The following is a 26,832-nucleotide window of genomic DNA, read 5'->3' on the forward strand; positions in this document are numbered from 1 at the left end:
TCCTGTCCCACACACCCACCTGCTTCTCTTGTCCCACACACCCCTGCTTCTCCTGTCCCACACACACACCCCTGCTTCTCCTGTCCCACACACCCACCTGCTTCTCTTGTCCCACACACCCCTGCTTCTCCTGTCCCACACACACACCCCTGCTTCTCCTGTCCCACACACCCACCTGCTTCTCTTGTCCCACACACCCCTGCTTCTCCTGTCCCACACACACACCCCTGCTTCTCCTGTACCCCACACACACACCTGCTTCTCCTGTACCCCACACACACACCTGCTTCTCCTGTACCCCACACACACACCTGCTTCTCCTGTATCCCACACACACACCTGCTTCTCCTGTACCCCACACACCCCCCTGCTTCTCCTGTACCCCACACACACACCTGCTTCTCATGTCCCACACACACACCTGCTTCTCCTGTACCCCCCCAACACACACCTGCTTCTCCTGTACCCCACACGTGCCCTCAGACCAAGGCTGTTTGTCGTGTCCAGCTGGTTTGCAGAGTTCATGTACCACCAAGTTCCTCATCGCAACTTCTTCACCTTTTGCTGTGCTTCAGTCTGACTATTTTTTCTCTAGGACACAAAGAGCGCACATAAAGAACTATTAGTTGAAGGGTATAAGGATATAGCAAATTTATACTTTTATAACCAAGAACCAAGGACCATCAAGATGGTTAAAGGGCTGGAACCCTTCTCATACAAGGACAGGCTGAGAATCGTGATTGTTCGGCCTGGAGAACAGAACACTGGGGTGACCTAATTGTGGCCTTCGAGTCCATGAGGGGAGCCTACAAGCAACAGTGAGACTATTTACAAGGTCATGGAGTGACAAAACAAGGGCAATGGCTTCACACTGACAGAGGGCACCTTTAGAGTAGAGATTAGGAAGAAATCCTTCCCTGTGAGGGTGGGGAGGCCCTGGCACAGGTTGCCCAGAGAAGCTGTGGCTGCCCCATCCCTGGAAGTGTCCAAGGCCAGGCTGGATGGGGCTTGGAGCAACCTGGGCTAGTGGAAGGTGTCCCTGCCCATGGCAGGGGGTGGCACTGGATGAACTTTAAGGTCCCTTCCAACCCAAGCCATGCTGTGACTGATAACAAATGAACTGCTGCTTAGCTTAGCTGTTAGCATGTGTGCGTACCTGGCCAGCAGTGTGCCCAGGTGGCCAAGAAAGCTTGTATCAAAAATAATGTGGCCAGCAAGATGAGGGCAGTGCCTGTCCCCCTCTACTGGGCTTTAGTGAAGCCACTCCTCGAATTCTGGATTCCATTTTGGGCCCCTCACAAGATAGACATTGAGCGTGTCCAGGAAAAGATCTGGAGCAAGAGTCCCATAAGGTGCTGGGGGTGTTTAGCCTTGAGAAAAGGTTTTTTAAAAAGCAGCACCTCCTTGTTGGTGCCCCTGCAGCTCCCCTGAGGCAGGTGGGTCTTAGTACTGGGATAAAGATATTTTCTCCCCTCATTCACAGCACAGGATGGAAGGTACTATCTACCTCTTACCTACTCAGTGGTAATTATACTAAGTGTAGACACATTGTACTGATTGTGTCACGGGCTATTTTATCATGTACCTCCCTAATAATCCCAGATTTACTGAATTTATCTTCATAACATGCCTATGAAGAAAGGCTACAAATGGATTGAACAAAAATGTGAAGAAAAAAACCAAACCCTCTGTATTTTGGGGAGATGTAAGGGCTTGATTTGGCAGAGCTTCTAATACTATACATCTTCCTGGGCCCAGCTCCCACTGACTTAAATTGCAGCTGCAAAGTTCAGGTCTTCTCTAAATCAGACCACACAATTTCAGGATATGCAGTCAGAAAATCAGTAATATACACACAGGAGCTGCAGGGAGAAGTGAACTGTCCAGCAGCACACAGTCGTTGCTGAGGTATTGATAAAACACTAGTTGAATAAACAGTGGAAAAAAATGCTCTTAGGCAAATAAAATTCCTAAATTGCTTAGAACAGATGAGAGCTGGTTAACTTCTGTACTACCTGAATTAGACCTGGGTGGTGTCCCTGGACAGCAGCTGATCTCGGCAGAATTTAATTATTTTTACTCCGAGACGCTCATGCCCTTCCTGAAATCCATTCTCCTCCTGTATATATGTACCATCCCTCTGTCACAGGTAAGGACAGGCAGATCCTCCACGCAATAACTTCATTCACTAAATAGCTTTGATTAATTCCCAGAATGTGTAATTCACCAGGAATGCTGAAAAGCTCACACCGTTAAACGTCTGTTGAAAAGAGGATACATATGAACAAGGACAAATTAAGATTGCCCTACCAGCCTGACTTTGGACTTACAAAATATAATGGTCTTTTGAGAATAGTTTCAGGTGTGTTCAAAGTTTCTAAAAACGCAAATTATAAAGCTCACAGAAATTCCATCCTACTGAATGAGGTTTCTACCTGCATAAGTCAGCAGTTCCTGTCAGTGTTCAGCAAACACATCCGTAACAAATTGAACTGTACAGTATATCTGTACCGCACACTAAGGTACTGTACAGTACCATCCACTACAAAGCCCAATCACCACCAGAACGTAAAATATACATTTTGCAGTATGATTTTAAAAGACAGAGCAAAAAAATTAAAGAGCTGTGATCCACAAAATTCCATTCCAGGCTTTTAACGAATTATTATGGATTTGTCAGTGATGGTTAAAACTTCCCTCCCTTTTCTTCTTCTTCCTAATTGTCCTGCTTCCCATGCAGTTCCACCACGCTTCTGAGCAATGCAGAGGGAAAGGTCAAGCTCAGTCAGCCTGGCTGATGAAATGTAGCTCCTTTCCGTGCCCCGCAGAGCTCCAGCAGCCTCAGAGCAGGGCTGTTGGTGGTGCCCACTGCTCTGCAGGGCCCGCGTCCCGCCAACCTCCCCATCGCCACCTCCTCGCCTTTTGCTGCACTTTGGTCTGACTACGAATTTTTTCTGCCTAGGACACAAAAAGTACAGGAAAGTAAGTATTACCTGAAGGGTGTAAGGATACAGAAACAGTGATACTTCTTACAAACAAGAACTAAGGGCAACGAAGATGATTAGAGGGCTGGAGCACCTCTCGTACGCGGAAAGGCTGAGAGGTGGGATTGTTCAGCCCGGAGAAAAGAAGGCTTTGGGTTCAGCCCGGAGAAAAGGAGGGTTTTTTAAAAGAACAGCCCCTCGGCGTTGGCGCCCCGGCGCTGCCCCGCGGCGGGCGGGCGGGCGGGCGGCCCGGGGGGCGGAGGGCGCGGGGCGGGCGGGCCCTGCCCCGCTCGGGGCCGCCCTGCCCGGCCGAGCCGCGGCCTCCGTGCCCCGCGCGGAGCTGCCGGCGCGCCCATGGCTCCCCCCGCGCTGCCGCTGCTGCTGCTGCTGCACCTCGCCGCCTGCTCCAAGCTCAACACCCCCAAGGTGCTGCTCCCCTTCACGCGCGGCACCCGCGTCAACTTCACGCTGCAGGCCAGCGAGGGTTGCTACCGATGGTGAGTGCAGGTGCCGCCGCCCTTTGTCCGCCTCTCCCCCCCGCAGGCACCTGCGGCGGCTCCTCAGCCCGCGGCGGGGCCTGAGGGCTCCCGGGGGAGCCGGGCCCTCCCTCCCCGTGCTCACAGCTCTGCGGCCGGGTTTGGGGGGCCCAGCAGTGTGGGAGCGGACATGGGATAACCCCTGAGGGGAAAGGCTGTTTTTTGTGCAGTGGGGGTTAAACCCGCTGCAGAGGGGCAGTGTGTGGAGGCCGGGCCCTGACGGAAGGTCCCTGCTGTGGGGGAGCTTCCCGCCATGGCTCCGTGCCCGGCCTGCGCCTCACACCGTGTGCGCCCACACACACCCCTGCTTCTGCTGTCCCACACACCCCCCTGCTTCTCCTGTACCCCACACACACTTGCCTCCCCATGTACCGTGCCCACCCTGCCTCCACACACAGCCCATGTGCCCATCCTGCTGCCTCCCACACCCGCTGTGCCACCCCACACGTGCATCCCCGTGTGTGTGGGGACAGCTCCCAGGACCCGTGTGCTGCTGGTGAGGAGATGCCCTTCCCTCGCTGTGGTCAGGAGTGAAGGTCTGACCGCTTGGAGCCCTGCGTATGGACATAAAGGAGTCGGAGCTAAGCTGGGAGTCTCTCAGTGCTGCTCTCAGTGTAGGTAACAAACACCCTGAGCACATCCATCACCTGGGAACAACAAAGTCAAGTTTGAAAAGATGAAAGCTCTCCCGGTGTTCTTGTGGTGCCGCGCACGTGGGATGTACTCCAGGAAGTTCTGGCTGGGAGCGCCTGTCCTGCCTCGCGCAGGGGAAGGCCGTGGTGGTGCTGAGCGAGGGGGCCAAAGGCAGATCCCACAGCATGTGCCAGTTTAGAAACTTCATGTCAGTCTTCATGTTAGACAAGTGTTGCCAACTCCTTGTCCTTCCTCCTCAGAATGGTAATTTGGATCAGTAATGAGCAGGAGGCAGCCACCTGAAAAAGTGGCAGTAGGGATAAGTTTAGGATGATACTTCCATATGTGCCAGATGGATGCATGTAGCAGTTTTCAGTTGTTTTCGTGGCTGGCAGTTACTGAAATACATCTTCCAGGGCTATGTTTTCACTCAGTTTATTTGCTTGGTGGTCCTGTGCTTCTCTAAGCTGGGTACAAACCTTTGCTCTGTGACATTTTACATAGTTGAGGGTGCTTGTGTGTAAGAGCAGTAATAAATTTTATCCAAAAGTCGACTGAATGGAAGTTACTAAATGAGCTGGAATTTAATTTTTAATGGACCATTTTACTGAAACTCTCATAAGTGTGGGTTTTTTCTTTTTCCTTACTCTAATCTTTAAAGACAACTGAGTCTCTAAAAAGATTTGGTTTATGTTGTGAAGTACATTGTATAAAGCCAAAAAACAAACTCTTCAAGCACTAATAAGATCTCAGAAGTGTGGACTGTCTGTGCTGGTTTGCCAGCGAGGTGCTGGGTGATGCTGGGCTGGCTGCAGCCATTCCCACATGTGCCAGGCACTATCCAGCTGTCAGAACACCTTTGCAAATCTCACTGAAATATGCAGATGAAAAGCGAAATGACTGTATTCTAGGGAAATACCAGATTTGGTCCACATTTGTATCTAATGCATATTTGTATTGCTAATGAGGGTGATTTGTGGCACTGTCAGCGCGTGTTAGACTGGTGCCAGGTGCCAGCAATGGCTCGTATCCTTCACACAGACGAGCTTCAACATCCTTTTCCATCCTCTCCCTCTGCTCTTCAAAGATTAATTTTGGTCGAGAATTGTGGAAACTATACCGAGCTCATTCTCTGTGTGCCGTCATTTTCTGTGCCAGAGTTGTTAATGTGCATTTATTCACTTCTGCTTTGCAGAGCCTGGCAGGATGTGGGTGGTAAAACTCAACGTGTGCTCAGCAAACGCTCGCTCGGAAGCAGGAGCTCTGTGTGACTGAGCAGCAGCAGCAGCAGAGCTCAGAGCTCGGGAGGTGCTCAGGTTGCATCTGGGGCTCTGTTTCCCTCCACATCCTTGCCCCTGCAGGCCCTGAGCTGGGGGGGTTTGGAAGGCAGTGACTTGGAGGGACAGGCGGCTCCACAGCATTTGCTGACAAGGTTGCTGTGCCTTCCTGTTAGAGCTGTCAGGAAGAGCTGTTACCGGAGGGGGGCTGTTAAACTGAAGAAGTGAGGAAGTCCCACATGTAATGGCTTCAGAAGTAGTTACTTTCCTCATATTTTCAAAATGATGGGTGGGTTTGTGTGCATGAAACCAGGGCTTTGGAATGGAAATGGGAAGATTCAGGCCCTTTGTGTCTGGAGAGGGGACTGAGGTTGTGTTATACCGTTGATTGCGAGTTTAGAGGTACCAATGAAAGCTGGTTTTGTGCAGCAGCATCTGACTTCAACAAACACTGTTTGAGGGCCTGCATTACTCATCTCAGACATTCAGAATTCATATCTGAGTGTCCAGTTTCGTGAAAATCAGTCTATGGCACGTTGTGACCTTCAAGTTTTCCTCTGAAAGCAGGAGATTTTCAAAGTGATTGTAGCAGTCTCTGAGAATTCCAGTGATTCAAAGGGGAAACGGTCAAGTTCTATCACCATCCCAGCAGATTGGGAGCAATGATAAAGTTACAAGCGTGGCTCTAAAGTATTTTCTGATTTTCAAGATGCTCGTGCCTTCTGGAGTTTGGGTTGTCTTTACGTTCAAATTATTTTTTGGAAAAGCTTTGTTTTCAAAGCATACAGTGTTTCCATCTGTAAATATTGTACATGGTACTATCTTCAGGGATAAAACACAGTGTGTGTGGATATATTTAGCATTTAAATTACGTCTGTATTTATCTGTTAATTACCTTAATCCAGAAATTACACCTGGAAGAATGAATTCAGCAGCAGAATTCTCTCCTTGATACCTGCCTTTGGAGGAGGGGAAGACACGAAAAACAAATAAACATTTTCCCCCGAGGTACACAGCATGGCTGGGTATTTATAGCAGAAATTACAGATATGTTTACATGTCTGTAACAAAATTTCATATAATGTAGAATTGAGATGCGTGATGAGAGCCGGTGGAAGGTCTCGGTTTCAGGAGTTGGCTTTGAGACATTCAACTGATTGGTTTGAACCGTTGAAGGGAGAGGTTTTGCTGTGTGAGGTTAGAGCTGTAGGAGGCTGTTCACAGGTGATAATGGCCCTGACCACTGCTGTTTGTTGCCAGTATAGCGAGGAGGAGTTAATCGCCACCTTAAATAAAAGGTGTGCTACTGAAGCCCTCACTGACTCGGTTACATCAGCCTGGTTGAGGAGAGGAGCACGGGCAGTGCTGGAGGGAGAGATCCAGGAGTGGTGGTTGAGCTGTGTGATGCACAGGTCCTTCCAGAGAGCACAAACCCAACACACAGCTGGCAGAGCTCATTGTCCAGCTCCTTGTCTTGTCATGTTTTTGACACTGGCTTGTAAATTGATCTTACTGCTCCGTGAGATGTATGCAGTGGCTTATGTGTTTTAAAAACGTGTGTCAGTAGTGCTGTTCGTTGAGGTCTGTTTTGCCGTGAGACCAATAGTCCCATCTCTGGCAGTTGTGGTGGTGGTTTGTGAGTTACCTGCTTTCGTTGCTGGGCACCCATGAAATGTTTTAAGACTCACTCTGTCTGGGTGCAGGTCTCATCTTAGTAATGGCACACGTGAGAAGTTTCAACAGAGTGGATAATTTGAAATAATGCAAAATGGGACATATGTGTTTGGCAGTAAATGCCATTTTTTAGTTTTCTAATTTGCAATCAGGCTAAGTTTATTTCAGAACAACTTGTGTAGACTGAGCTTTATTTATTGCATTCTCCTAGCTGGAAGGTGACTATCATTGGTGTGCAAGCTGTTTTCCTTCATGCACCTAGAAATGTGGTGAAAAGAAGCACTTATGGTAAAATGACTTTGGGCACCAGTTGATTTGACAAAATGTCCAAGTTTCAGTTGGGCATCTGTGTTGGATTTTGGGAACTATCAGCACTGGCTTAACTCTGCTTCCTTTGAAGTTAATGGGCATGTCAGCTGATCGCCAGTGTAAAATCCCAGGAGCAGAAGCTCCATCCTTGGCTCACTCTGTGCTGTGTGATGTTTCCTTTTGCTTTTAAAGCAGAACTGGATGGAGGATTCTAATTTTTTTTTCTTGCTGCTTTTTATTTTCCCAGTACAGTAAGAAACATCCTAGGAGAGGATTGAGTGAACAATAGAGACATAATCTGCCAGTGGGCTGTTAAAAATCCTGAAGAGTGGAGGGAACTCTGCCAGGCTCCCTTTCTGCCTTTTCTTTGGAATGGGTTCAGTTCCCATATCCTTGATTCTCTGGGAATCTGTTTTTTATCATACAACTACTGTTGCCCAAATGCTCTTTTGCCTCTTGTGTCACTTTTCATTTTTCTGTTAGTCCCAAGAGTGACTAGAAATGAGGTTCCTGGTGTATTGGTCAATCCAATCTTGCCAAGCTCCTGGAAACTTTTACTATTCAGTTTCCTTCTGGCTACATATCTGCCCATATATCTAATACAAATTCTAGAAGATCAAAGTCATTGACAGTCCTGGTGCAGCTCCACATAGGTGGATTTTTGCTGATTCAGTCAGTTGAGTTGAGTGTGAAAAGCTGGTAGAACAATATAAAATCTGGAGCAGTAAAAATCAGCAGAGAAGTGCTAGGGAGGGAAACAGTATCAGGTGCCTGATCTTTGAACCAGCTGATAAATAAATTAAGCATAATCTAGGGAGGTATTGACATGTGGTATTATAGAAGAGTTGATTAAAAAATGCAGGCATGGGTTTGGGGAGATCTGTAGATACAATCTTGGCACAGGGTTCTGTGTCTGGGGGTGGGGAAGGGGGATGGAAACCATGAGTGGAACAGAAACCAGTGAGAGGAGTGGCAGCCTCTCTGCAAGTGTCACTGACTCCTCAGCAAGGAGGGGTTTATTTGAGGGAAAGAAATACTGGGACTTTTGTCAGCTTTTTTCCCCCTCACCTCCTCACTCTTTTTTCTAGTGCTTCCTCCCTGCCTTGCTCTTTCTTGCAGAGGCTGGCATGGGATCCAGAGCTGGTGCCAGAAATGCTTCCCATTGCTGGCTGCTCGGGATCTAATTTTGACCTCTGACAGGCCCAGCTCTCAATCTCACACCCTGACGTGCTGCTGAAGAGCTGCTGTCATTGGAAGAGTCTTTGTCAGTTAAAGCCAAGGTTTCTTTTTCTTGCCCATCCAGGACACAGCAGTGATCCCAGAGTAGTGCCACTGGAGTATCCAGCCTGTTTGATTAGTACCTTCTCCTTTCTGTGCTTGGCCCTGCATCCAAACCGGAATGTGCTCTGGATATTGCTGAATGATAGAGGGCTCATCAGATGTGTAAATCACATATGCCCTGGTGTAAAAAGCAGGAGCCATACAGATTGTTTTTAAATGTAAATCCATAGTAAACCAAGCCTCAGAAAGGCCTATTTCAGTAAAATTTTTATTAAAAGAAGGAATCCAGCTGATATTCTACCTCCTATTTTAAAGTACTCTGAGAGGCCAAGTAGTGTCTAATCTCAGGTTCACTTCTGCAGTGACAACTAAGAGTTAATTGGCATTCAGTTGTAAAAGCTTGGAGTTCTTTTGTAATTGTGGAGTGCATGTAAGTTTGCAGTTAAAATTTAATTTTTGTTGATCTTTGCTTCTCCCTTTTTCTAATCTGAAAAGTATCCTGTAATTGGATTCAGCTTTACAACACTGCTATTAGTGCAAACTGCAGTGGTTTTTTATTACAATTCATAGCCAGATATTAAAAGAACAAATACAAACCACAGTGAAACCCCTGTTGTGTTGTAAACACAAACAGTTCCAGACTGTAAGAATGCAAAACCCTCAATAACAGAAAATCGAATGGCAGAGAATATTAAGCAATGTAAAGAGCTAAATAAAAGTCAATTCCATACTTATAATACTTATTGAAAAATACCTGCATGCAAAATAAGTCAGATCCACGTGCTCAGATTCAAAAGCTATCCAGCCAAGTACAGGAAAAGCCTTACTGGTTGTGAATGCTAATGTTGTTTAAAGAAGCTTGCTAAATGTTGGAAAACTGTTTTATGGCTGCATGAAAAGCTACAGGAAAATAAGTAATTGTTCACTTTTAATCTCTATAGAGTGAAGTATGCTAATAATATAGAACATCATGTTATTTTAGAAACAGTGTAAACCCTACTATAAAAAATAGGCACATATCTGTATACTATGCTTAGGTATATAGAATAGAATATAACGAACATTTTTCAGGTTTAAGCTTCTAATTGGTGTTTAAATTGCTCATTGCATACCGCTGTGGGCTGTTTTTCCTGGATCAGATAAAATACTGTGAAATTTCTGGGTCAGCGGTTGCTACTGTTGTTTTAAAATCCTTTAAAACTGCCCTTTATGTAAGCAAAACGTTGTTGGGAGCTTAAGGTTGGAAGCAGGATTTGCAGTTTCATTCCAGTTGCTACAAGGAGATTGGTCCGTGCTCACCTGGGCTGCAGCTGTGAACTCCCCCATAACTGGAGGTGTTGGGATGTGTTATTTTGTTAATGGATACAGTTTTAGTTAACAAGAAATGTATTTCTTCACTGGTGTGGTTGGTTGGTTCTGCCAGAAAGAGAAGTAGGTGAAACCCGTGTCTGGGCCCCAGGCATGTACGGCACTGCTGTTTGCTTGGAACTCCATCCTGCTCCTTGCTGGATTCCTCCTGCACGATTTTTCCCAGGTAGACACTTTTGAACATCCTCCAGAAGAAAAGTCTAAACCAATTCAGCTTCCCATCTTTCCCAGGAGGGGACCCAGTGCCCGATTTGGATTGCATTTACCAGAGAGTGCAGTGTTTTCATCGGAGGGAGAGCAATTCCCCAACAGCTTCGTCACAGTCAGTGCTACCTTTCATTGTTTGAATCCCTCAAAGGGCCCTTGTGAGAGCTGTGACCCTGCATCCCTGAGCATACTCAGGATCCCTGAGGACACAGGATCCCTGAGCACACCCAGAACCCCTGAGCACACCCAGAACCCCTGAGCACACCCAGAACCCCTGAGCACACTCAGGATCCCTGAGCACACAGGATCCCTGAGCACACAGGATCCCTGAGCACACAGGATCCCTGGGCACACCCAGGATCCCTGAGCACACAGGATCCCTGAGCACACCCAGGACTCCTGGGCACACACTGGATCCCCGAGCACACACCGGATCCCTGAGCACACACCGGATCCCCGAGCATACACTGGATCCCCGAGCACACACTGGATCCCCGGGCACACACCGGATCCCCGGGCACACACCGGATCCCCGGGCACACACCGGATCCCCGGGCACACACCGGATCCCCGGGCACACACTAGATCCCTGGGCACACACTGGATCACCGAGCACACAGGATCCCTGAGCACACACCGGATCCCCGAGCATACACCAGATCCCCGAGCATACACTGGATCCCCGAGCATACACTGGATCCCCGGGCACACACTGGATCCCCGGGCACACAACCAGGGCTATTTGGGGCTCTGGACTCCTCAGCAGCTCGGGGGTGCTGGCTCTGCTCCCCCTGCACAGTTCCAGGCTGGCCATGAGCAGGGGCTGTGAGAGGCATGTGGACCCAGTTCTGACACAGGGCCAGTCCCAGCTCAGCCCAGTGCACCCAACTGTCCAACATGTTGAGTGCCAGCTCGTCCCAGGCACAGGGGAACGTTCTGTAGACAGTTGCAAGGGGCATGGCCTGCTCGGGTATCTCACTTGCTCTGCATTTAGCCCTCAGATGCATATTGCTGCTCTAATTTCAAGAGGCTTAGTTTTTGATAACTCTAAAATGTTCTTTTCCTTGACATTTTTGGCACACAGTAGCAAGAGCTGGACTCCACATTGTAGTGCCCCAGACAGCTCAGTGGGTTTAGGGGAAGATGGTTTGATTCACTCTGGGCACTGTGCAGGAGAGACAACAAAATTCTCAGGAGGTTCAACAACAAACTTTTACTTGCAAACTTCAGAACATTGAGGTAGAAGAAGGTACTTGGCAAATTTTAAAACACAGTGTTACATCCTTCTGCTAAACAGACTAAATCTTTTTTTTTAATTTCTTGATTAAAAAAAATATTTCTTGTTTTCAGAGCCCCTGGCCATAGCAAACGTGTAATTGTGATGTTCTATCATTGGGGAAGGCTTCCAGTTTTTTCAGAACGTTGATTCAAACTTGTTTTGAAAATGCAGTTACAGGTGGTGAATGGAGCTTTAGCTACAAGTCTTGTACCTTCCCTTCAGTACAGTGTGTGTTTGTACTTGTTCCACACCTCGGAGCTGGCCAGCAGTCAGGCTCTGCAGCTGTGTTCAGTAGCTGGGTGCAGGTCTGGGCCGACTGAATTGCGTTCAGGGGTGAACTTGCTGTGGTGCAGGGAGGGCTGTGTTTGTCTGGGGTCTCTGCCCTGGGCTCTCCCCTTCTCAGCCTCACGTTTGCTGGAGTCCTGGAGGAGCTGTTGCCATCCAGCTCCTGCCACAGTGGGGTCCTGCCCGTGGAACATGCCCCGTGTGGATTGTTGCGGGGGTTTCCAGCCAGCCCCTGGTTGCCGTGCAGCAGTGACTGACCCGCCATCCCTGCAGGTCCTCCAGCCGGCCGGAGGTGGCGAGTGTGGAGCCCCTGGGCCAGGACGAGTGTTCGCAGCGGGCGCTGGTGCAGGCACGGTCCTCGCAGCCCACCCGGCTCACCAGCATCATCTTCGCCGAGGATACGGGTGAGTCCTGACGGCTGTAACTGCACCACTTGCTGCTGGGCGTCCTGCTGCCCTCCAGGAACGGCACAAACGAGAAACTTCCCTTCATGTGCCCAGTCATTTTAGACTTTCTGTGGGTGTAGGTTTTAACTTCTGTTCGTTAAGGGCCTCAGATAACTGTTAATGGTATTAATGTTACATCCAGGAGAAGAGTAATTCGTAAAAAAAATAAAATAGAGGGGGTGACTGAAATATGCAATATACTGAAAATTGGTAATGCAAACTCAGACGTTTTGCATTTCAAAAGCTGGACATTGCCTTTCATGTGTGACAGTGTCTGTCAAAAATGTACCTGGTTAGATTTTATAGGGACAGACAGAACCAGACAGTCAATTAGTGCCTTGCAGTCACGCAGTGAAGGAGTTGATGGGGGTTGATGGTCTGTGGGTAAAAGTCATTAAGCTCTCTGGGCCATGAACCAGGTCTGAGCACTGCACAAACCCTGCCTGTGTCCTGAGAGACACCACCTGGAAGTGGTGGTGGAGATGGAAATCAGAGCTTCTGAAGATTTAAGGGAGCTGCTGTTCTTGCTTTCTTAGCCCCCATTGCACCGAGTTTCATCCTCAAGGCCATGACACAGTTTCAGTTCCTTCAGTGTGGGGTTGGTGTCACTGCCTGAACGGGAGGTGCCTCTTGCCTTGGTGGTGCCCTCGGGGAGCACGTGCAGTGCTGGGATCTCAGGGGCTCTCTGCCGTCTCTTGCAGGGACTGGGCAAGTGCTTCGCTGTGATGCCATAGTTGATCTAATTCATGGCATCCAAATTGTGTCCACAACGAGAGAGCTCTACCTTGAGGATTCCCCCCTGCAGCTCAAAATTCTGGCTTTGGATTCGGAAGGTAAGAGATGTGGTGGTGGGAGATTAAATCTCTGTTGAAAGGTGTAATTGTCTGATGTGTGCACTGGTTGTATTTGTGACACAGCTGATTGACTGAAGCCAAGTGGAGTAATTTAAAGGGAGTTCTCTGCAAAATACACCGGGAAGTGGTCTGTTCTTTTTTCTTTTTTTCTTTTGAGCTGCAGTAGTCTAAAGAATTTTGCAAGAGGACATTTTATCTGAGCCCCATCAGCCATCAAACAGCAGGTTCAGAGATGATGTTGAAGATCAACCACCTATTGCTTAATTACTATCCCTTAATTACTGCAAAAACTCACTTTTGGGAAGTACCATTTAGACTCATAAGAGTCAGTGCCTTTGGACTGAAGGCATAATTATTTAACTGGAGCAGAATTTTCTTGCTTTTCATACTGTCTTCAGAAGAAGAACCATGACCTGGTACAAATTTCATGCTCAGGTTTCAACAATGAATTTTTATGCACACATGACACACAAAGCAAGTGATTTTTAGGACAACTGCTGGGCTGAAAGCAGAAGGTTGAATTGTTTGTGTTGGGTACTTACTGAGCCCATCCTACACTGTTCGTGACGCAGGAATGGCAGGTGAAGTGTGGTGATATGGTAATAATGAAAGGTAAATTTGGGGTTTATCCTGTGTGTAGCAGCGGGTTCTTGGCTTGGTGTTTGTGCAGACTCTCAGGTGTGCTCTGTGGGAGGTTTGCCTTGGAAGCTGCTCAGGGCAGAGTCTGAAGAGCAGCAGTGGCTCGGAACCCACGGGAGTGTTTCATCTGCATGGCTGAAACAAGGTGTGGGTTACAAGGACTAAATTTCCCAATCTAAGTTTAGGGGCTCACAAAATCAGTTCCTTTTGACCCAAGTAACCTGGGGATCTGTCCTTGGGAGACCTTTGGAAATACTGGATTCTCAGTGGACTTTCTGGGCACACTTTAAAATAAAAACATTCAAAAGCAGCAGCGAGTTTACTGAAGAATATAATTATTCAGGAAAAGAGACTCTAGAATAAGGCACTTCTGAATCTTTTTAAAAAATATTTAGAAGGTTAAAAAATCAATATAAAATAATTCTCCAGCTCAATGAATATTGGCAGCAAATGTACTTAGGTTTGCTGAAAACTTGCACAAAGAACAGGTGTCAGGGCTGTTAGTGCAGCCTGAGTGAGAGGGAGGGAGAGGATGCTGTGTGTGAGCTGTTTGGGTATCCATGGTGCAGGGACATGGCCTTTTCCCCACGATGTAAAGTCCTTAATTAGACCCTGGGGATGTGCCAAGGAGGATTTGTTTGGGGCTGATGGCAGTTATTACATTTTAATCTGGTGTGGGTCAGACCACTCGTTAATGTTGATGGTTCTGCTCCTGTGAATATCAATATATGTTCAGGAATAGTTTTTTTCCTTATTTTCTTCCACATGTATAGGTATATTTATATATATATATATTCCAGTAATTTTTTTAAATAAATATATTCTAATTATTTTTCTTAAGGTGTATTTTTTTCTCAGTTAGATTAATGCAAATTGGTTTTTGTGCATGTTTTTAATAAGCCACTCCAAAGACAAACTCAGTCCTCAAATGCTACTTTTCAAAGATTGTTAATGCAAGAGAGGAAGATGATCATGGAGAACTTTGGCCAAATTAAGTGTAGAATGTAGAGGGGGGAAAAAGTCATGTTGTTTTCTTTTATGTGCTGAACTTTTGCTCAAGTTATTTTATTATGACTTAACTAGAGGTGAGTTAAACGAGAAAGAATTAAAAATGTGTGTTTGTATTTGTCTGGCTAAAACATGCATCATTAAAGTTAGACTTGAATGCATGTTAAATAATTGAGTTTCAATCAGTTTTATTTCTCTTGCCTTGTGTGTTTGGAGTTTTGTGTCTAAATTCCTGGCTCTTTGGGATTTGGAACTCTTTGCAGGAAGTTGTGTAGAAATGGGAGAAATAACATAGGCTGTGCATTGTGTTGACTGGTGGCTTAAAAATGGCATGACTTCTAAGCATAAGAATTAAGTGATAGATTTGCATTGGTTCTTTCTTTAGTAATATAAATTTGAATGTCAAAGGGAGTCATACAAATGAAAATATATTTTAAAATATGGTCAATATTGGGATTTGTGTTCTGTATTTATTTGTGCCAGTGGACACTGCAGTTCGCAGCAAGATTCATCTTGAAGATTGAAAGATCCTTCAGATTAGCAGCTCCTTATGCTTGAATGTGATTGTGTTAAACCTTTGTTTTCAGCCTGTTTATTCCCTTCTGTTCCTTCTTAACATTTAAATTTCTCAAGTTCTAGTAGCTCGCATTTTATGGAAAGAAGGTGCTCAGTCTGAGCTCTTGGAGTGAAGACCAACTGCTGTGGATAAGTCATGGTTGTGCTCATAACCAAAAGGACATTTGCAGTTCATTGGTGCTGTGAAATCAAGTTACCCAAATGGTGTCTCAGATCTGCATGTTTCAAAATGAAAGGTTGTTTAGCAGGATTTTTTATATATCTTGCTAACATCCGAGAAACAATAAGGCCTTTGTGGCCAGAGGGGAAAGGTGGTTTGTGCCTTAGGGGCTGGCAGGTGGAGGGGAGGTGGGCACACCTGCACTTACCTCTTTGTGGGCTTTGTGGAAAGCGTCCACTGGAATGTGGTGTTGCAAAAGGTGAAAAGACACAATTGGATTGTGGTTTTTAACTAAATACCAGTGGCTCTTCTTGTAGGGGTAAGATTGAGAAATTTCCTAGGGGAATAAGTCATGGTGTATGTCCCAGGAAGCCTCTCTGCTTGTTCCATGGTTTTGTGTTAATGCCAGTGTTTGATTTGCAGGGAACACGTTCAGCACGTTGGCAGGGCTGGTGTTTGACTGGACCATAGTGAAGGACCCAGAGGCTGGAGGGTTCTCAGACTCCCACAGTGCCTTACGGTAAGGACGTTCCACTGCCCTCTGAACTTCAGCTCTGTCGGTTTGGGGTGTATAAACATTTCCCCACGTCCAGGCAGCTTACTGAGCTGAGGCCTAAAATAATAGTGCTTAAGAGTCAGTTGTTTCAGGTTGGTTTTTTTAGCAGTGCCAAATCTCTCCCTGTGTTATTTAACTGACAGTGTTCATGAGCAGCTCTGGTAGCTCTAATGGAACAGTTAGAAATAAATAGATGCAGTTGTTGATCTTGCTGAAACATCTTGTGCAAAAGGAAGAGTTAGCAGTAAGACTTATCTCAGAATTTCAGCAGTTTTGTTTTTTTTTTTTTAAGGAAAAGAGAGGTTTCAGAAAGGAGCTCTCCGAACTTGAAGAGTTACAGGTGTCAGTCAACACTTAGTCCTGGTGTTGAAGTAGTTCTGAAAGTAGCTAAACTTTAAATTGGCATGGAGCAGGTGCCTGCCTGTGAGCCAGATACAGCTCCCAGGGCCAAGTGGAATAATTGAATGAAAGGTGTTCAGTGAAGGTGTTCAGTGGATTGTCTTTCAGACACAGCAGTGAGTACAAAGCACTTGCTTGATAAATAAGCCCTGGTGCTTGGTTCATCATCTGTACTGACCCACAGACCAAGTTCACTGGAGTTTAAAGTGCTGTGTTTTGGGGGAACTTCTGTCCAAAGATCTTTACAGCTCACTAATGTGAGTGTTTTTCAGCATTTCTGTTTAATATGGAAATATTGCCTCCATTTAATGGAGGTGGAGTTCATGCCCCAAAGTCAGAAAACTCACCTGTGGCAGGGATAGGAATAGAATCCAGACTCTATGATTACTTTTTTTAAAGTCTGTTTTCATTCCTACATTTGACACCAGACCATCTGTGGTGTCTGTTTTGGTGATGGGGTTTTTCAGTTATTATTTTATTAGGCATATTGACTATTTAGTTTTACAGTGATGACTTCATTGTTCTGTTCTTCAGTGGTTTCAAAGAGAAATGTGAGTGTCCCCCTTTATTAAGCCAATCAGGATTGAAGGCTGCTTAGCAGTGCCTCAGTGGGATATTTCCAGTTTGGACTCCAGGAGTTCTGTCTTTGCGCTGTCACCAACTGGTGTCAGCACAGCAGGGTGTGTTACTTAGCAGCAATATGTTAATATTCATCATATTTTATGTCCTGGTGAATCTTGACTTTGCTCAACATGAATGCTGGTAGAAAAAATGTGTCCCTGATCCATGTGAATTTACCAGACTGCAAACACATGAAACATGGGTTTTTCTCACCAAACACAGACGCTTGTTGAGTACAGGTCGAGTCAAAACTTCCTTTGGAATAGACTCACACTCATGCACCAGAGGCTTCAGTGTCTTCAGAAAAGAGCAAAATGTAGGTAAATTGAGGGACGTGAAGTAATGTAGGAAATCCTTTACAGAAACTGGCTTTGTGTTCATATAATGATTGTGTGAGCAGCATGTGGGGAAACCAGTTCTGAGAGCGAGCAGAGTGGTTGGAGTGAACTTCCACCCTCAAACCTGTGTTCCAAACACACTAGAATTGGGGTGGGGGTAGCAAACAAGACTCTTTGCTTGTGGGTAAACACAGAGTCCAGTTTTGCAGCCTTGGAGAAACAAACCCAGAGCTTTACCTGGGGAAAGCCTGTTAAGCCCATGATATTCCTGAAGCTGCAGATGTGAGAGAGCCAGAGGGAATGGCTCCCACTGGGGATCCAAGTCCTGGTCCATAGGAGCTTTTAGTTTCACTGAAGTATTTGATAGAGATGTGGTTTAACCAAACTAATATTGATCTGTGCTCTACTCTTAGCATAGCTATGATAACATAGCAATGTTCTGTTGCAAAATAAATGATAAACTGTCACAAATATGTTAAAATCTGTGTCTGTTCTCCATATGACTTTACTGCCTTTGGTGTGAAGGTCACATAAAGCCAAGTACATGATGTGCACACGGGAACTGGCAACCTGGAAGACATGGTGCTCTTTCCTTGCTGTCCTGTCATTTACCTGTTCATGGCAAATCCCTTCCCTCCCTGTTGTCACATCTCGTTGAAATTTCTGACAAGTATTCTACTGGTAGACCATTTCCATAGTCATGGATTAAATGCATCCTGCTTTCTCCATGGGGGTCAAAGTTATGTTCTGGGTTTGTTAAGCTCTTACTTTTATAAATATAACCTTTGAATTTCTCATATCAGTTGTTCCACAATAACCTATAGTTTCTGCAGTCTACACCTACTGTACCATCTGGAGGGGTCATTGTAGACAACATGTGCAGTCTTCTGATAGCTCTTGAAAGCCCACAAGCAGCTTCAGACAGGCTTTTATCAGTCACAGAAATGAGCTGCAGATATCTCAAGAATGAGGAAAATTTGGATATCTGGTCCCAGGCAGACATCTTAAATTTGCTTAAAAATGGAAGTAGCTGGGAATAGATGCTGGGTTCTCTGTTGGTTTACAAAGATCATTTAACAATTCTCTGCTCACTTTTTGGTTCACTTTTCAGTATCCTCAAGTTCCTAGAATCCACTTACATCCCACCTTCCTATATATTAGAGATGGAAAAAGTTGCCAAGCAAGGAGATACCATTCTGGTGTCTGGAATGAAAACAGGGAGTTCTAAATTAAAAGCAAGACTACAGGAAAGTGTCTATAAGGTAAGGAACTTGTGTTCATCCTGAATTTTTTATTATTTAATCTCACAGTCCAGTGTTGCAGTAACTCTCTGAGTTTGCCCTGCAATGTTTGTGGATCTGCATTGTGGATCTCAGTGCTGCATCTCTGCCACAGTGGATTGACTCTGTAGCCCACATCACCCAGAAAGGGCTGGAGTTTGGTGCATGTGCCAGAAATCATTTCTAAACATCTGACAGAAGGCCCTGTGGCAGAGAAACACACTCCAAATGCCTCTGCACAATTTTATTTTTCCTGATATTCATACTATATGTGTAACTAGAATCATAGCATTTGGCCCTTTACACTTTTAAAAAAGACTCAACTACAACACTTCTGTTCTTTTTCTCAGTAAATAAATGACTAGAACAAGGATTGCTCTGTTGAATATACCTTTATTTCCGTCCTGTGAACACTTTCTGGTCCCCAGTTCTGCCTCCTGAGGTTCTGGTTTCCAGGGAAGGGAATGTCAGTGCCACCAGGGTGTTCAGTGCAGTGCTGGCTGCTCTTCCCAGCGGCTCTGGAGACCCGGGATGGTTCTTTCTGTACAACTTCTGGTGACGAGTTTTTCATTTAGCTCTGCAGACAGAGTTGGTTTTGCCCGTAACAGAATTTACAAACACCTGAGAGAGTTTTTGTGGCTTCCAGAAGTACCTGGCATTGTGCTACTGTCAGCTTAACACTGGTCCTTAAAAATCCTTCTCTGGAACTTCATCTCGTGTCTGCAGGTCTGGTTTGACAGATTTCTGCTACCACGGGTTGTACTTCATGTTTCTGCTGAAAGTAGAATTGCCTTGGCTTATCTGACCCATACCTGTAGAAGGTGTTCCACAAAAATATTGTCTACGTGTATGTGACACTAGTCAGGGGACACAAATTGTAGTGCCTGTTAAGAATTGTGGTTTTGTTACAGCTCTGCCTAATTGTGCTGAATGCATGTGCTTGCTCTACATGATATCACTGACTTTTGGGGGTTTGAATGCTTGTAGCTTGCTTAGTTTTCTGGTTTAATATTTATATTTCTCAATTATTTTTGAGCTGATACTGTGAGTGAAAGTGAAATAATATTGTTGTGTTTGTAATTTTTTTCTCTTTCTGGTTTAGTAGTTCCTTTAAATCTCCCCCTGCTGCCAGACTGCACGTTTTCAGTGAACATCCCTCAAACAGCTGTAATAGAATTTATACAATTATCTGTTGTATTCCTAATTTAATAGACCAGTGAGTTGGATGTGGATTCCTCAGTGCAGTTCTAATGGATGTGCTGCCTGGAGGTACCATGTTTTACAGTGGGGAAGATGAATTTCTGGCTGAGTGATCACTGAGCATCTGTCTCAAGTTTTTCTGTATTCTCTGGAAAACAGAACCAAAATGATCTTCACAGAGACTCGATTTTTTTTCCTTATCCTTCACAGTGTGCACAGAGCAGGTCTCTGTGCCATTCACTGTCCCTTGCATTGCCCTGTTGTGACAAAATTGGAGGTGAAAATAAAGAGCCAATTGCAGCAAGTGATATTTTTCACTTCTAGATTCTAAGTTCCTGCTGCATGGTCTGCTTCAAATGAGCTGCTCTAAATGTGCTTACTTTTTGGTTTTTTCTTTTCCCTCCATCGATAGGATGTACATCCTGCAGAAGTCAGATTGCTTATTTTGGAAAACATCCTTTTAAATCCAGTATATGACATTTATCTGCTGGTAGGAACATCAATTCAGTACAGAGTTCAGAAAATGAGGCAAGGGAAGATCACAGGTTGGTTCTGTTCTCTCTTATTTTTATTTTTTAATGCTTTGTGTGAATTATTAAGCGCTGAGAAATTTTTAATTGTATTTAAACTACTTTGTTAATATTTAATACTGTTTTCCTAAGGCACACAATGATACAGCTGTTTAGTTCTTTCTGTCAAAAAATTGGGACTATAAAGAATATACTCTTGCAGATTTATGGAGGATGTGAAGGTGAGGGTAACTCAGAATAGGAGCCAACACTGGCATTTTAGATGTACTCATTTATTTCACAGTCACTGAGAATCTGAATGACTTTCTTAGTTAAATTCAGATTAGTAACTTTTCTAAGAGAAAATGTTTTACTGGCAAATAGATTTGCTCCACAAAGCAGAGCCTCTATAAGGGTGGGTTGGTTGGCTTTATGCCCATTTAAAAGTGTAATGGCTTAACTTATTTATTTTTTTTTCCTTTCTTCTCTTTCTTTTTTTCCCCCTTTTTTTTTTCCTTCTTTCTTGTGAAGCTGGAAATTACTTGGATGTTAGGTCTAAATAGTGAGCTGACATTAGTTGGAAATTGCAGTTTCAAAGACACTGAAGTCTGGCAGGAAGCTCATCTTGTTGTGTATGTGTTGATACAATGACAGAAATGCTGTTTCTACAGGACGTTAAAAATGCGGATTTAATGTGTGCACTCAGCATCAATAGAAAATAATCAGCAATAATTAGCAGCAGCCAGGCACTGACACGCTTTTCTTGTTTCCCGTGCTGTCTTGTTCTCCATGCAGAAATAGCGATGCCATCAGAGCAGTATGAGCTGCAGCTCCAGAACCACATCCTGGATCCCGAGGGAGATCCGGCCCGACCCGTTGCCAGCTTGGACCGGGCAACATCCACTGTCACTGCATTGCAGCAGGGCCACACCAACCTGCTCCTGGTGCACAAGAGTATCCTTCCTTCGGGATGCCTTGCCACCCACAGCATCCTGGCAGGGGACAAACTTGCCACCCTTTGCAACACAAAAACATTATCCCCACTTGTACCAGGAGCCCTGAAAATCAGGAGCGCTGGTGGAGCCATGGGAAACAGCTCTGCTGGGAATTCAGTCTCAGCAGAGCTGTCAGATGCCTTGGATGCTCTAAGAAATTGGGTTGGCAAAAGATCAGTTAAGTCAGGTCTGTTCCCCTCAGTCACTGTGGAAATGTGAGGGGGCTTTATTCCATTTTTGTATTTCAAGCACAATGTTCTCTAGTGAAATCTCTCCAGAATGCTCAGTGCCATGCAGGGAAGTGGGGATAACATTTATTCCCAATTTAAAATTAGCTCCAAGTGGCCAAAGAGGCACAAGGAGCCCCAAGAATAAGCTGATCTTGACTTTTCACTAAACTTTTGTGTTCCTTTACTAAGACTCCAGGTATCCACATGCAGGGGGTGTCCAGGCTGCCCAACAGCACTATCTATGTGGTAAATCCTGGGTATTTAGGTTGGTATTGATTTTCTTGATTGTTTAATATAATTTCTTGCCTTGCTTTTGTGGTTTTCATGGTGTATATACGCTCTTCCATTCCTCGTGTTACTTTTCATAGAAAAGTAATTTTATTCATAAAAGTAGCTGAATGTGAAATAGGTTTAGTACTAAATACGTATTTTCTTTTATCTCTGTATTCAGCAGCTTTAAATAATGAATGTTCATCTGCAGAGTGTGGGCACCAGAAGCCAAATGCTTTTATCCATTAGGGAAAGAGGCTGTTGGTGTGTGCTGTTCAATCTCTCCTGTTTTGTAGGATTTACAGTTCACCCAGGTGACAGATGGGTCCTGGAAACGGGCAGGCTCTATGAAATTACAATCGATGTGTATGATAAATCAAGCAATAAGGTGTATTTGTCTGATGTAAGTTGAAATGTTTATGTATTCTCAGTGTCTGTCTCCCGAATCCTGACTTGCTTTGAAATTAGTTGAGTGGTTTCCTATTTCCACTGAGGTAGGACAGTGCAAAGAGTGTTGTTTCTTGCCTTTTCCTTTTTTCCCTTTGTTTTGTTGCTGCTGCCTTTTTAAAATAAAGCACTCTGGGTGATTCATGTGAAACCATTGGAGTCCTAAGTGCTGTAGAGAGAACTGGAAAAAACTGGACAATGAATTTCAGGTTTGGATGTCCAACCACCCTCACAGGGAAGAATTTCTTCCTAAATTTCACATACTAGGTACCAAATCTATACATAGTTCTTAAAAACCACACAGAGAAAACAAAATTTAAATGGTTCATTTGCAAGAAGAAAAAAGTAATAAAATTTGATATTTTTAAATTTTAAAGTATTTTATAAAAATTAATAAATAAATTATATAAAAGTATATATTTAATATAATAGTTATATATTATATATTACATATCTTATATAATTTATTATATATCATTTAAATAAATATGAAATAAAATTCATCAATAAAACATCAAAATAATAACATATTATATATAACAACATATATAATATGTAAAATATATAATATATATCATTATATATTATTAAATTTAAAAATATATATTTTATATATATTTTATATGTTATATAATATATAATAATAACATATATACTATATATTTATATAGTATATATAATGTATGTTCTTATATCATTTATTGTATAAAATTTATGTAAATATGAAATAAAATTCATCAATAAAACATCAAAATAATAACAAAATCTAATAAAATTTAGAAATATTGATAAATTATTAAATATTTGATAAAATTAAGTTATTGCTTTTCAGAATATGGAAGATATGGGAATGATATTTTATTTGCACATAATTGCTTCTTGAGCTACAGATCTGGGTTTCAGCTTGGGCTCAGTGTGCTGTTGAGGCAGTGTGTTTGTTCTTTTTTGTTTAAGAATGGCAAAATTAAGAAATTATTGTAATATATAAATTATTGGTAGAAATATTGGTACGTTTCACGTTAAATTCCATGTTGCTGGTAATATAAAAAGGGAAACTTTCTGTGGAGTGAATGCTGTGTCTAAAAGGTAAAACCTTACTGAGAGACTGAAACTTCCATAGGGAAAAATTGCAATCTGTTTCAGCAAGATGTGTTTGAACTGTGTTGTTCAACAATAGTTTTCTCATTGATTTGTTATTGATTTGCTCTGTGTTTATGGCTGTCTGTCCGGTTTTACTGTCATTTACCTGTGGCGATCTCTGTTTAATGTTCTGGTTTTAGAACATCAGAATTGATGCTGAGCTGTCCAAGGAGTACTTTGAGGTGCTGCAGTCATCTCTGAATGGATCATATCATTATGTGAAGGCAGTCAAGGAGGGGCAGACCAGCATTGATGCTGCCCTGACTGCAGTAGTCGATCAGGTACGTCCTGAGCAAAGCTTTCCTGCTTTACTGCCGGGCCGAAAATTCATTCAGCTGTGCAGGAGTGACCTCCCAGGGAAAGAAAACCCCAGAACTGCGTAGTCTGAGCTGCTTTGTTTGAACAGTTTGAGAACCAAATTCTAAAATCTGTACTTGAGGAAAACTCAATTGAGTCAGCAGAGGATTTGTGTAGATAAGGAGTGGGATTTTGGTCCCAGGCGTGTGCCAAGCGCCTGTTCAGGCCGTGGTGCACAGCACTGACCTCTTCTCTCGTGGCAGGTCCTCGTGCAGGCACAGCCCATTCCTTTGGGCTGGGGCAAAGGCCTCTCAGGCTGAGGGCTTGTACACTTTGTTGTGGTAGATCACCAGTGTCAGACCCTGGCCTTGCTCTGCACTCACTCACACTGGGGGAGTTTGCTATTATTTGGTAAGTGATGTTAAATGCTGGAATGAAAATCTACCAAATGTATCAGCCTGCACATTTCTTCCAATTAATATTGATTAACTTTCTGCTGAATGTGTGGCTAACTAGGGCACGTGGTGTGCAAGTGACTTGTTTTGCTTGAAACTTCAGCACTTCAACCCATTTGCTGTGAAATCATTTCAGTGGTTCCTGGAGTAGGATTTGTATGTGAGAAGCCAGGTCATTCTCTGTGTCAGAGAGGTGCTTTTGAGTGGAATGGGATCCAGTGGGAGCTGCCAAAGTTTTCCTTCAGAGCTGCAGTAAGAGTGTGTTGTGCCAGAGGTGGTGGCATTGCAGTGACAGCAGAGCTGTGAAGGCCAGTGACTGGGGGTGAGCAGTGGGTCTTTTGGGCTGAACTTTGTGCTCAGAGTGGAACAAGCAAGGAGTAAAGACAGGTGTTGAGTCTCCAGATTGGTTCCCCAGACACAGTCTCAAAATAGTAGTGAAAGAGTGTCCCTCTCCTTGCTGTTTGCCTTTTAAATTAACGAGGGCACCTGTTTCTCCATGGCAATGATCCTCATTGAATCCAGTAGCACTCCGTGCTGCCAGGAGCTGACTGTTTGCTCACACGTAACACGGTTCACGAGTGACCCTCAGGAGTGTTCCTTTCTCTCCTGAGATGTTTCCAACAACTTGTCTGTACGTGAGGACTAACCATGGAGTGTAGGAAGCCCTGTGGTGCCGTCTGTAATGCTGTGCTCTTGCCTTTGGCAGGATGGAGGGGTTCACACGTTACCAGTTCCGGTGCGGAACCAGCAGGATGTGGAAATCTATGTTCCCATAGTTCTGTCGCCCAGTATCCTGACATTTCCTTGGCAGCCAAAAGCAGGAGTCTACCAGTACACCATCCAGGTATGACAGAGAACTATCCAACTGCAGGGAGTACTGCTCAGGCAGGCACAGTGAGGCCTGAAACCACTTACAGAGTGGACTTTGGATAATCCGGGCACAGGGATATCCGAAAATGTATTTGGAGGAATTTAATGGGATGTTAGGTACAGGAATGAATGTGTAGTTTAAAGAAAGCACCAAGAAACCAACAAATACAAAACCCCTACTGACTTTCACCTCTTGTCTTTCCTTCCCTTTCTCCCCTCATGTATGCACTGCACAAATGTACATGGAGTGGTTTGGAATTACAGGAAACATCCTGGGTACAAAGCTTCACAGCAATAATTAGAGGCTGTCATTTGCTGGAAAGGGTTGGAAGTATGAATTGGAGTGGGAAGTGACTGCAAAAAGGGCATGACAAGGTGAATTTGCAGCACTCTGTCAACCTTGGACGTCAGTATCCTTCACTCACCACACCCCTCATACTCCTAATAAAAAGTTCTAGGGAGGCAAAGGCCTCAGTTGCATTTGCAGAAGGGACTTTTTCCATATGTTTCTTATGTGTGTGTCTCTGCTCCCAAGCTGTCAGTTGTTCCATATGCTTCATGAACCAAATGGCTTGTCTCCCAGTATCCCGTGTCTCCAGTCTAACTAAGGGAAAGAACATTGTGCTTTCCCAACCAGACTCTTATCCCAGGTCAGTGATGCCCAAACCCTGCACTCAGGTGTTTGATGCACAGTTCCTGCCTCTCCCTGGTAGCAAGAAGTAGTGCTGACTTTTGGGTCTGTCCTTGAGTAAACAGTATCCAGAAAGAGGCAGTGACACACGTGGTGTCAGGCTCTTCTCCCAGGTAACAAGTGACAGGACGAGAGGAAATGGCCTCAAGTTGTGCCTGGAGAGGCTTAGATTGGATATGAGAGAAAACTTCTTCATGGAAAGGGTTGTCAGGCATTGGCACAGGCTGCCCAGGCAGTGGTGGAGTCACTGGAAGTGTTCAAAACATGTTTGCATGTGGCAGTTGAGGACACAATTTAATGGTGAACATGGTGGTTGGACTTGATGATCTTAAACGTCTTTTTCCAACCTTAATGATTCTGTGATTCTGTGAAGAGAGTCAATCTCAGAGGGATAAAGCTGCATTCCCCAGTTAAATCCCAAGGTAACTCCACTGAGTTTAGTGCCACCTCTGTACTTGCTATTCCCAACCACGCCAGCAGAGTGTGGTAAAAATTCTTAGTACAAATATGCATTTTCAGTACTTCATCATAATTCTGGTGGAGTTTTCCCAGTAAGGGAAAGTAAATGTTTTTTTGTTTCCCACCTCATTCACAGTTCTATTCTTATCTCACTTTACCTTGCATATGTAATGAAGCATCTCACCAGAGAACATTCCTTCCTGGCACTGTAGTAATTGTGTCAGTATTCTTACTTTACTGTGGGTTTTTTCATTAAAAACATGGGAACCTTTTTCTTCCAACATTTCAGTTAGTTGGTACTTGTAGGAACTGAGCCCATTTGTCCAGTGTGGCCATTCCACAACAGCAGTGGTTGTTGACAGGAGTACACACACACAGCTCCACCGTTGTTCCTGCCTGTAGATCAGTGTTTGCCTCCTACTCCGGAGTTTGTCAGACTGTTTTAAATTGGTGAGTTGACTTTTTCTGAAAACAAGTTGAAAGGGAGTTTTTGGATCTAGCCAAATTCTGTTTATAGCTGAAGTAACTCCCTCCAGATGGTATCAGAACGACTGGAAGG

At 44.4% G+C, this 26,832-nt stretch overlaps 1 protein-coding gene and 1 long non-coding RNA gene across 4 annotated transcripts in view; one reads left to right on the forward strand and one right to left on the reverse strand.

The window, feature by feature from the left end:
• The window catches only part of LOC108507198, a 16,552-nt gene extending 13,343 nt beyond the window's left edge, over window positions 1–3,209 (reverse strand). For 2 of the 3 annotated variants that reach the window (XR_001878031.1, XR_001878030.1), the window contains exons 1-3: window positions 2,994–3,209; window positions 2,016–2,260; window positions 452–591 (exon numbers count right to left, since the gene is read on the reverse strand). This is a non-coding gene — a long non-coding RNA (uncharacterized LOC108507198). Of the gene's footprint in view, window positions 1–413; window positions 592–2,015; window positions 2,261–2,993 lie in introns of those variants that run through there. The other variant, XR_001878028.1, reaches the window with a different exon arrangement.
• Window positions 3,210–3,338: 129 nt separating this feature from the next.
• The window catches only part of NUP210 (nucleoporin 210), a 61,764-nt gene continuing 38,270 nt past the window's right edge, over window positions 3,339–26,832 (forward strand). Inside the window, exons 1-11 of the mRNA XM_017834881.1 lie at window positions 3,339–3,481; window positions 12,107–12,237; window positions 12,981–13,112; window positions 15,940–16,036; window positions 18,542–18,692; window positions 20,323–20,455; window positions 21,215–21,373; window positions 21,841–21,909; window positions 22,211–22,317; window positions 23,642–23,782; window positions 24,960–25,097. Coding sequence (XP_017690370.1) covers window positions 3,339–3,481; window positions 12,107–12,237; window positions 12,981–13,112; window positions 15,940–16,036; window positions 18,542–18,692; window positions 20,323–20,455; window positions 21,215–21,373; window positions 21,841–21,909; window positions 22,211–22,317; window positions 23,642–23,782; window positions 24,960–25,097 — 1,401 coding nt within the window. The remainder of the gene's footprint in view (window positions 3,482–12,106; window positions 12,238–12,980; window positions 13,113–15,939; window positions 16,037–18,541; window positions 18,693–20,322; window positions 20,456–21,214; window positions 21,374–21,840; window positions 21,910–22,210; window positions 22,318–23,641; window positions 23,783–24,959; window positions 25,098–26,832) is intronic.

This window comes from Lepidothrix coronata, unplaced genomic scaffold, assembly GCF_001604755.1.
Source record: "Lepidothrix coronata isolate B3197 unplaced genomic scaffold, Lepidothrix_coronata-1.0 Scaffold244, whole genome shotgun sequence".
Classification (NCBI taxonomy): Eukaryota; Metazoa; Chordata; class Aves; order Passeriformes; family Pipridae; genus Lepidothrix; species Lepidothrix coronata.